Source organism: Piliocolobus tephrosceles, chromosome 9 (assembly GCF_002776525.5).
Source record: "Piliocolobus tephrosceles isolate RC106 chromosome 9, ASM277652v3, whole genome shotgun sequence".
In the NCBI taxonomy this organism is placed as follows: Eukaryota; Metazoa; Chordata; class Mammalia; order Primates; family Cercopithecidae; genus Piliocolobus; species Piliocolobus tephrosceles.
The window spans coordinates 64764573-64776386 of record NC_045442.1 but is presented as its reverse complement, the minus strand read 5'-3'; the positions used below and the strand labels follow the sequence as shown (position 1 = coordinate 64776386).

Here is an 11814-nt window from a genome sequence, read left to right as displayed (position 1 = left end):
AAAGAAAGAAAGAAAGAAAGAAAGAAAGAAAGAAAGAAAGAAAGAAAGAAAGAAAGAAAGAAAGAAAAAGAAAAAAGAAAGAAAGGCTCTCTGACAATTGGCCTAGGCTGGAGTGCAGTGGCATGATTACAACTCACTGCAGCCTGGAACTCTCAAGCTCAAATGATCCTCCCATCCTAGCCTCCTGAGTAGCTGGAATGACAGTTATTAAGCCACTATGCCCAACCCACTTGTGTTTTTCTTGAAGAAATGGAGTCTTGCTATGCTGCCCAGGCTGGAGTGCAGTGTCTTTTCATAGGAGCTCTCACAGCATACCACAGTCTTGAGCTCCATAGTTCAAGCAATCATCTTGCTTTAGCCTTCTAAGTAGCTAGGACTACATGAGTGTGCCACTGCACCTGGCTGAAATCCACATTTTTTGGAAATATCCCCCCCCTTTTTTTTTTCGAGAAGGAGTCTCGCTCTTTCGCCCAGGCTAGAGTGCAGTGGTGCAATTGGGTTCACTGAAACCTCCGCCTCCTGAGGTCAAGCGATTCTCCTACCTCAGCCTCCTGAGTAGCTGGGATTACAGGTGTCCACCACCATGCCTGGCTAATTTTTGTATTTAGTAGACGGGGTTTCACCATGCTGGCCAGACTTGTCGCGAACTCCTGACCTCGTGATCTGCCTCCTTCAGCCTCCCAAAGTGCTGGGATTACAGGCATGAGCCACTGGGCCCAGCCTAGTTCACTTAATATTTTTATGAATATAAATTACATCTTGTAATTATAATCACTATCAAAAAATTACTAGCTGGGCAAGGTAGCTCATGCCTGTAGTGTTAATACTTTGGGTGTGCTTGAGCCCAGGAGTTTGAGACCAGCCTGGGTAACATGGCAAAATTTCATCTCTACAAAAAACATAAAAATTAGGCGGGTTTGGTGGTGCATACCTGTGGTCCCAGCTATTTAGGAGGCTGAGGTAAAAGATCAATTTATCCAGGAGGTCAAGGCTGCAGTGAGCCATGATCACACCACTACACTCTAGCCTGGGTGATGGAGCAAGACCTTGTCTCAAAGGAAAAAAATAAAATAAAAGTAAAAACAAAGAAAACCACAGAATGCCAAGCTGTTCTAAACATTTAACGTTATTTTTATTTTTGTGTTTTTCTTATGTTTTGAGAAGGAATCTCCCTCTGTCACCCAGGCTGGAGTGCGGTGGGTGATCTCAGCTCACTGCAACCTCCACCCCCTGGGTTCAAGCAATTCTCCCACCTCAGCCTCCCGAGTAACTGGGACTACAGGCAATCACCACCATGCCTGGCTAATTTTTGTTATTTCCTTTTTTTCAGTAGAGATGGGGTTTCACCATGTTGGCCATGCTAGTTGAGTTCCTGACCTCAAGTGATTCACTGCCTCGGTCTCACAAAGTACTGGGATTACAGGCATGAGCCACCATGCCTGCCTTTTTTTTTTTGAGACGGAATCTCACACTGTCGCCCAGGCTGGAGTACAGTGGCACAATCTCGGCTCACCGCAAGCTCCACCTCCCAGGTTCACATCCTTCTCCTGCATCATCCTCCCACGTAGCAGGGACTACAGGCGCCCACCATCAAGCCCGGCTGATTTTTTGTATTTTTAGTAGAGATGAGGTATCATTGTGTTAGCCAGGATGGTCTGGATCTCCTGATCTCGTGATCCTCCCGTCTCCACCTCCCAAAATGCTGTGATTATAAGTGTTAGCCATCGTGCATGGCCTTATTTTTTATAAATATATAAAGATAGAGTTTTGTCATGTTGCCCAGGCTGGTCTCAAACTCCTGAGCTCAGGCAACCCACTAGCCTTAGCCTCCCAAAGTGCTGGGATTACAGGTATGAGCCACTGTGCCCTGCCTAACATATTTTAAATAATTCACCCAAATCCCCAATAATCCTATGATATGGTGTATATGTACATAGAATATTTAAAAATAAATAAAATATTTTAAAATGCTCTCACACTGTGTGTGTGTGTATATATATATATATACACACACACACACACACACATATATATAAAATAACCAAACTCCTAGAATAAGTTTACTATTTAATATCTGGTTTCCTAGAATTCTGAAAATAATCTATGCTTTGATCAAATTCATGTGACATCACTAAATTTTACACATAGATGATAAAAACTTCAGAAGTACAGAAAAGGAGTTACTATTTAAAATTATGGGCCAACACTTGAGGAGGCTAAGGCAGGAGGATTGCTTAAGCCCGGAAGTTCAAGATCACCCTGAACAACACAGTGAAACCTGGTCTCTGCAAAAAAATTTTAAAAATAGTCAGGCTTGGCAGGGCACGGTTGCTCATGCTTGTAATCCCAGTACTTTGGGAGGCCGAGGAGGGCGGATCACCTGAGGTCAAGAGTTTGAGACCAGCCTGACCAACATGGAGAAACCCTGTCTCTGCTAAAAATACAAAATTAGCCAGGCGTGGTGGTGCATTCCTGTAATCCCAGCTACTAGAGAGGGTGAGGCAGGAGAATCGCTTGAACCTGGGAGGCGGAGGTTGTGGTGAGCCAAGATCGCGCCATTGTACTTCATCCTGGGCAACACGAGCAAAACTCCATCTCAAAACAAAAGCGAAAACAATTAGTCAGGCTTGGTGGCACACACTTGTCATCCCAGGTACTCAGGAGACTGAGGTGAAAAGATCACAAAAGCCCAGTAGGTTTCTGCTGCAGTGAGCAGAGCCACTGCACTCCAGCCTGGGTGACAGAGTGAGACCCTGTCATAAAAACATATAAACCAACAAACAAAACTATGGGCCAGGTATGGTTGCTGATGCCTGTAATCCCAGCACTTTTGGAGGCCAAGGCAGTAGGATCACCTGAATCCAGGAGGTTGAGACCACCCTGGGCAACATTTGAGACCCTTCCTTTATATTAAAAAAAAATTTTTTTTAATTAAAAAATAAATATGGCCGCTCATGTTGGCTCATGCCTGTAATCCCAACAGGCTGGGAGGCCGAGGTAGGCAGATCACCTGAGGTCAGGAGTCGGCAGCCAACCTGGCCAACATGGTGAAACCCTGTCTCTACTAAAACTACAAAAAATTAGGTGGGCATGGTGGCACACACCTTTAGTCCCAGCTACTCAGGAGGCTGAGGCAGGAGAATCGCTTGAACCCAGGAGGCAGAGGTTACAGTGAGCCAAGATCCCACCACTGCACCCCTGCCTGGGTGACAAACCAAGACTCCATCTCAAAAATAAATGAATAAATAGGCCGGGCGCGGTGGCTCACGCCTGTAATCCCAGCACTTAAGGAGGCCAAGGCGGGTGGATCACGAGTCAGGAGTTCGAGACCAGCCTGGCTAAGATGGTGAAACCGTGTTTCTACTAAAAATAAAGAAAATTAGCCGGCCGTGGTGGCGGGCGCCTGTAATCCCAGCTGCTCGGGAGGTTGAGGTAGGAGAATAGCTTAAACCTGGGAGGCGGAGGTTGCAGTGAGCTGAAATCATGCCACTGCACTCCAGCCTGGGCTACAGAGTGAGACTCCATCTCAATAAATAAATAAATAAATAAATAAATAAATAAATAAATAAGACACTGTCGGCTGGGCACAGTGGCTCACACCTATAATCCCAGCACTTTGGGAGGCCGAGGAGGGTGGATCATGAGGTCAAGAGATTGAGACCATCCTGGTCAACATGGTGAAACCCCAGTCTCCACTAAAAATACAAAAATTAGCTGGGTGTGGTGGTGTGCACCTGTAGTACCAGTTACTCCAGAGGCTGAGGCAGGAGAATTGCTTGAACCCAGGAGATGGAGGTTGCAGTAAGCCGAGATTGCGCCACTGCACTCCAGCCTGGTGACAGAGTGATACTCTGTCCAAAAAAAAAAAAAAAAAAAGACACTGTTACCTCTGTTACCCACATTCTCTTGCATAGGCCATTTTGGTTGGCAAACCTTACCATCAAATGGTTGAAAATTTAATATATATATGTATATATTCTATATATAGAGAGAATATATACATATATATGAATGACATTGAAAGACATTCCATTATTAAAATTATTTCACTTAAAAATGAATTAAGAAGGCCAGGTGCAGTGGTGCATGCCTGTACTTTGGGAGCCTGAGAAGAATGGATCACTTTGAGCTCAGAGTTCTAGACCAGCTTGGCAAAACTGTCTCTACAAAAAATACAAAAATTAGCCGGGTATGGTGGCGTGTGCCTGTGATCCCAGCTATTTGGGAGGCTGAGGCTACAGAATCTCTTGAACCTGGGAGGCAAAGGTTGCAATGAACCAAGATTATGCCACTCCACACCAGCCTGGGCAACAGTCAGACCTGTCTCAAAAATAATAATAATAAATAAATAATTAAGATCCAAACAAAAATTCAATGAAGTTATTAGTTGACTCTTTTTATCTGACTCATGAGAATATATTCTAGTCAGTAAATGGAGAGCTATACAGTAAAGAAAGTACAACTCAGAAACAGTATGAATCCAGCACTATCAAAATATAAACACATACCATATGAGCCTAAGTATTCAAGATACAAGGCATATGTTCTTTTGTGGACTAGGAAGAATTCAAGTCTTTTTTTTTTTTTTTAAATGGCCTGAATGAAATTTTCCTTAAACCCGTCCAACTCCATTTGGCTTTTATTCACTTTGATTCTCTGTTTGGGATCATTCCTAGAAATCACAGAATGGACATGAGTCTTGAGTCACTGGAAATATACGTGCTCCAGTGATCAACGAATGCCTGTGTTTGAGCTGGCTTAGTGAGAACTCAGCCCTGAAATCCAGTCTGATCTCTGGGCAAAATGCTGTATTACAATTTCTGGGTATACAAACCAGAAGCCCATGTGTGTCTTTGACTGTGTGAATAAACACTGATGGGTGAGCACATATCCTTAATAGTTTTTGCCAGTTTATGACAAAATGAGTTCAATAAAGACTATGTGTTGTCATAAAACTAAATTATTAAATTTCTATGACCTTCCTGTGTTCTGATATTATCTTCTTCTCATTTAAAAAAATTAAAGCTGGTATCCCCTTGTGAATACTTTCAACACCCACTCTGAATTTTTTTCCTCACTGGCCCATTAAATCCAGAAGTCTGGGATTAGTTGCCTGGGACTATAAGGAACTATCACAATGACATGTTCCCCCCCCCCCCCCCGCCCCAAGGATGGTCAAGCTTAGTATTTGATCTAGTACTTAAATTTGCAACATATTGCTACAAGTAATAGAATGTTGCATTATAACCCTCCCTTTAAAAACTCTAAAGAAATTACCAGTGATTTATTTTACTAACTGAAACAATGTTATAGACAAATAAGCAGAAGAAAACCATTAGCAACTATGTTATCTTTCATTCGTAGGGTTTTTTGTTTGTTTCAGAGGGAGTCCCCCTCTGTTGCCCAGGCTGGAGGGCAGTGGCACAATCTCGGCTGACTGCCACCTCCGCCTTCCATGTTCAAGCGATTCTCCTGCCTCAGCCTCCCAATTAGCTGAGATTACAATCACCTGCTACCACACCTGGCGAATATTTGTATTTTTAGTAGAGACAGGGTTTTACCATATTGGCCAGGGTGGTCTTGAACTCCTGACCTCAAGTGATCCACTCGTCTCGGCCTATTTATAGCTTAATAGAATTTTAAAATAAACAATGTAACTCAATTGTATCTAATTTAGTAATTTTAACAGGGGAGGGTAGCTGTAATCCTAGCTACTCAGGAGAATGAGAAAGGACAATAGTTTGAGCCCAGGAGTTGAAAACCAGCCTGGGCAGCACAGCAAGACCTCAGCTCAACAAACAAACAACAAACAAACATAACCAGCGTATAATTTAGTCCTTTTAAACCAGCACTGGTCTAGTATATATAAAAATAATTTATGGGCTAGGCATGGTTGCTCATGCCTGTAATCCCAGCATTTTGGGAGGCTGAAGTGGGTAGATCACTTGAAGCCAGGAGTTTGAGACCAGCCTGGCCAGCCTGGCAAAACCACGTCTCTACTAAAAATACAAAAAAAAAAAAAAAAAAAAAAAAAAAAAAAATTAGCTGGGCGTGATGGCACATGCGTGTAATCCCAGTTACTCAGTAGGCTGAGGAAGGAGAATCGTTTGAACCCAGGTGGCAGAGGTTGCAGTGAGCCAAGATTGCACCACTGCACTCCAGTCTTAGCGACAGATTGAGACTCTGTCTCAAATAAATAAATTCAATAAAAACAATTTATAAATTATTGGAATATTAAGTAACTTTCCATGGATGATGTTTTCCTTCATCATCTCGGCAATTTTTGCTTGTTTCCTCACTGTAACCTCCACCTCCTGGGATTCAAGCGATTCTCCTACCTCAGCCTCCCGAGTAGCTGGGATTACAGGAATGAGCCACCACGCCTGGCTAATTTTGTATTTTTAGTAGACATGGGGGTTTCTGTCTGTTGGTCAGGCTGGTCTCAAACACCTGACCTCAGGTGATCTGCCCGCCTCAGCCTCCCAATGTGTTGGGATTACAGGCATGAGCCACTGCGCCCAGCCCCACTTGTTCTTTATCAGCGTCATCAAGGAATGAAGGAAACAGAGAAGAACAAGTCAGTGCCGAACCCTGCAGGAAGATCCCTTAGTTTCCATTTTACCTTTCTAAAATCAGCCTCTGGAGACACTCTCCTAGTTTAATATCCACTGACATTTCTTTATATTTGTTCACCCAGCTCTTCCAAATACTACTCTGATGATATTTTATAATTAAATAGCTAGAAAATATTCCTTACCAGCCAAAAAGGCTATCTAATTACAGAATGTATAAATGCATCCCCTCAAGGATGCTCATGCTTATTTTGAAATAATTTTAGATTTACAGATGAGTTGCAAAAATAGTATAGAGTTCTTACATACTCTTCAGCCATCTTTGCCTAATGTTACCATCTTATGTAATCATGGTTCTAGTACTATTGTTCACCCTACCATGCTACCCCTGTGGTCAGTAGTCATGCTCAGTATGTTGTTTTCCCTTCCAGGCCTACATTCCACCTTCCATAACCCTCTTACACATCCCAGCATGTACTGCATCAGAAGTCTCCCCTTTCACTCTGGCTCCCCATTGGGATCAACCAATCAAAGCAGCAGGAGACTGGAGAGCAGGGCATTTATCCCACACCCACCCCCTCCTTGACTCCTTGCAAGAGCATCTCTTTACCAAAGGTTCCAGCCCATGCTTCCTCTACTCAGCTGGAGCTACATTACCTGGTTCCCACTCACCATCCCCCTTCAGGCCTAGGATTAGTAATAGCTCTGGCTTCGTTAGACCTGGATTTCTTCACCATCCTTAGTTCTTTCCTTAACCCTCTGCACACCATTTAAAGTAATTCGTTTATTAAACTCTGTTCAAACCCCCAATCGACTGTGCTGTCTGATTTTCTCCAGGGACAACGACTAACAATCTAACAAAATTAATATCACCTTAAAATCAACTTTCTTAAAGGGAATATACACTCCTACTCACCTGCCCCCACCACACACACAAAGTAAAAGTTATTTACACAAAGATTTCTTCCAAGAGGAATTCTAAACCATATCACTTAAAAGACCAAGTTCATGGTTCAAGGACTGAAATTAGACCACATCTCTACCTAGATCAAGAGTCAAGGAAATGCTTGTGTTTCCAATAATAACATTGCTAACAAGATGTCATCTATGTATGAAAATAACTAGTGATCACCAATAGGCTCGAATAGGAAGCTGATGCTGAGCCACCGCCACCCACCACTGGTGCACCATTAGCTGATACCCATTCTGGCCTTTAGAGTGCTTTGGCCAGAACTATCATTTCAGCTACAGGAAGAATCTCTAATTAGGATTTAGATCACTATTTAGTTTTTAATTTTGAAGTACAATAGAATGAATATAGGTATAAATAAGGATAATAGTTTCCTTTTTTTTTTTTTTTGGAGACAAGGTCTGATTCTACCGCTGAGGCTGGAGTGCATATAGCTCGTATGATTATAGCTCACTGCACTCTCCAACTCCTAGGCTCAAGCGATCCTCCCTCCTCAGCCTCATGAGTAGCTACAAGTGCATGCCATCGCATCCAGCTAATTTTTAAATTTTTCATAGAGACAGGATTTGGCTATATTTTGCGGGCTGGTGTTAAACTCCTGGCCTCAGGCAATCCTCCTGCCTTGGCCTCCCAAAGTTCTGGGATTACACAGATGAGTCATCACACCTGGTGGATAATAGGTATGTTTTTAAGAGGGATATAAGACATTCCAGCCAATTTCAGCCCCAAAACTGGATTCAGTAGTTATCAGGTTCAGATCAGTGTAGGATGAAATAAGTCTCAAATTCTATACCCAACTTCTTGAATCACATTCTTCACCTATCCAACTACTTTCTAATACATGACGAAAATGAAAAGTCAATCAGGATACCTGCAGGATCCACACTGACAAAGAGTAAATGATCCAGGAGATTTCACAGGAAGCAGACTAAATTTCTGGAACAATGCCAAATGTAAAGACAGCAAATTATGATGGAAGATCAAATCATAGCCTGTGAGATTCCCATCACTGGTCTCCCAGGAAGCATCCTCCTAGAATGTTGAGGTCCTCACTCATAAAACCTTAAACTGACAGTTGTATTCCTCTCCCACTCTCCCTCCCAAACACAGGTTTCATTTTCTTATGTCTCCTATAGGATTATATAATATTCTACATTTGCTCTATGAATTTTATACACATCAAGCTAAAATCCAAAAGTTTTTTTTTTTTTTTTTTTTTTTTAGCATTTCTACTGTGAAGCAGAGAAACAATTTTTTTCTTTGGATGAGAAAAAAAATTATGTCTAACAGAAAGTGTAGAAAAACATTTTTAAATGCCAACATCAGAAATATTTTTTCCTTTTAGAATATTTTCCTGCTCTTGTACAACAATTGCTAACTATAGAGGAACGTGAGCAACAATTTGGTTCTGCTTGCTGTTGCAGATGAAATGTGGCCACCCACAGGTACTTTTTTTCTTTTTCTTTTAAGTCAGAGTCCACTACCATGATTCCAAAAAGCAACACATGGTATAGTTACTTTTTAAATTTATTTCAGGTGACAGGACACTCACAATCTAACAAAATAAACATCGAATTAAATTGCATTCTCAAAGTCCAATTCTACTTCCTAGCCAAAGCAGGAGAAGATAGAGATACTAGGCTTGGTCTGTATTAGTTTTCTCCACATAGTCTATCCCTTTCTCCTGCTAACCCCCATCGACAACTCCAACGAATGAGAGCCATTTATAAGAGTAAGCCTAAGATGGATATAGCCAAGACAGAAAGTATAGAAGGAGGTTTTAATGATAAACTTCTATCTTTGTTGGAAGGAAAAGGAGAAAAAGGGGGTTGATGGATCAGCACAAAGAAGAAAAACAGAAAAGGGTTTAATTTACCTTGAGAATAACCATGATTCTATTTGTCCAGGCCCAGTGAAAATTTGTGTCAAGCAATTTCATTCATTTCACAGTGCCTAGCACATTGCTGACTGTGTGGTAAATATTAAATAAATACTTGTTGGTTGATGAAACTGGTACATGAAAACGCTGTATATACACAGGAAGCAGAAACTCAATGTGGTCAGGCAAATTTGAAAGCAGGGCAAGGTTTGGTTCTCCGTGTCAACATTTTCAAGTTACACACTGGGGCAACAAATGAAACAAAATTCTGCCACATTCATAGTTCAACATGTTGTTCCTCTTTGAGTGCTAAAACTTTATATGTAAAAAAGGAAAGCTAGGATTAGGTAAAACTATTTTAAATTAAATGTAAACAAAATAATTAAAGACAAGTCATTTTATTGCTTAGTATTTCTTCATGAATTTAAAAGGTGGCTTGCAAAGGTTGCTTACATTTGTAATAGCAATACACCACTTGAAATCTTAAACACATAAGCACCTATTTGCTAGACTAAAGCTAGCCTTGAACTTTTAGTGATGCCATATGCTTTTAAATTAACCCTTCTAAACACTGTACAAATCTCATCACACAGACTGTGAGCTTATAACTGAATTAGGTTACCACTAAATACTCATCAGGCAAACTACAGAAAATAAAGAAAACATGCATATTCTTATGGCTCCATGAAAGCCAAAATTAAAGATGATATTATGAGAATTTGAGATCAAACAACTATAATTTGGCTGTAACATCTCCATGACTTACACATTAAGTTTCACTAAAATCTCTAAGGACCTTTTTCTTTGGAAAAGAATCATACATTTTAAAATAGCCTTTAATGGACAGTCTATTAAAATCACAATGGATCATAGATGTCAACTTCAAATAGTGCCTTTCTTCCAAAGGGCTTAAGTTTACACACTGGTGCAACACCACAAATGCAGATGCTACAAAGGGAGCTATAAAGAAAAACAAATTTTATTCACAACCCTCTGCATACAAACTTTTCCTTCTGTAGACTTGTGTGGAGTTGAACATAAAGGATGCTAATATGCACATTATGCAGCACATCAAAAAAAAAAAAGAGAAAACACTTTAGTTGAGTGGAAATTCATCCATCTACTGAAAATCTGGGAGAATTCACATATACTGTACTCCAAATATACCCAAGTGCAGAAAAATACTATATGAAATGGAAAAATAATGAAATATTATTTAATCAACAGCTGATTACCTTTAAAACTTTGGGCTTCTTTTCCCTCTGGGGCCTCTTGTTTTCCTTTATAACCTAAAAAAAATCAAATTGCAAAATGAGCCTCTGTTTAAGAAATAAAATCAGCTCCCACATCCCCAAAATTTTTGGCTATTTATCTGTAAAACTATTTACACCATTTAAAATCATCAACATGTTTGCTAGGCAGAACCTAAAGAGCTTATGTAAAATGTATACTTTAAAAGTCACTAAAAAAAACTTGCATAAAGATTGAGTAGGGAAATACCCTTTTTTCCCCTTAAAGTCTGTCTTAATTAGCCTCTGCATTCTTCACAGCGAAGCCCACGAGGTAGCCATCTTGCTTGCTTCTGCAGAGGAAGCCTCTACAGTGGAACAGTTCTGCAAACTGCTTTTTGGTATTATTATCATGGTGTTTAAAGGCAGCCCTGGCCTGCCAGCACTGTAGACGTGCTGGGCATGCCTTTTGCAAAAACAGCCCCACAAAGAGTGCAGCCAATGGCAATGCAGAGCTTAGCAACTCCAAAGTGATCTTCTCAGCCTAGCCCTTCCTAGACAAAGGATCTCCTGTGCGGCTCGGCTCTCACCACAGGACACAGGCAGCCACAAGCTGCGACATGGAGTTCGCTGCAGAGGATCTGGTCGCGCCGAAATCACAGGAGGCTTCAGCAAAAACAATGCACACAAATCCCCCAGGTCACCACCATTGGATCGATGGCAGAGCCTTCCTGATTAGTAACCTCTTGGCGGCTCCGAGAGCAGGTCTGCATGGGGGAGGGGTGCGCTGCTGTGCCTCCAATGTACAGGAGACATAACTGAGCCCGGGGGGCATTTGGGCTTGCTGAAACTCTGGAAGGTATTGTGCATTTTTACTTTATAAGGCAAGGCTAAATATTGGCGATATTTAAGGCAGGGAGGTTATGTGAGGACAGTGTAGGCTCAGCTGTTGGGCTGCGTGTCTCATTCCTCGGGAACCACACCTCTTTGCAGCAGGCGTTTTGCCCAGAAATACAGCAATTTGATTTCTGTCAATAAATGTCCAATGACAATGGCGAATTAAAAAATAACAGTAAAGCCACTGAAAAGGAAAAGGACAGGATGAGGACAAAAAGAAGGGGAGGAGTTTTCAAAATACACTTGCCACTCTGAGTGGCTAGAGAG

At 41.4% G+C, this 11814-nt stretch overlaps 1 protein-coding gene across 1 annotated transcript in view; it reads right to left on the bottom strand.

Moving 5' to 3' along the window:
* The window catches only part of TET1 (tet methylcytosine dioxygenase 1), a 149225-nt gene that overhangs the window by 90083 nt on the left and 47328 nt on the right, over positions 1-11814 (bottom strand). The window contains exon 3 of the mRNA XM_023205066.2: positions 10657-10710. Within this exon, the coding sequence (XP_023060834.1) occupies positions 10657-10710 (54 nt within the window). The remainder of the gene's footprint in view (positions 1-10656; positions 10711-11814) is intronic.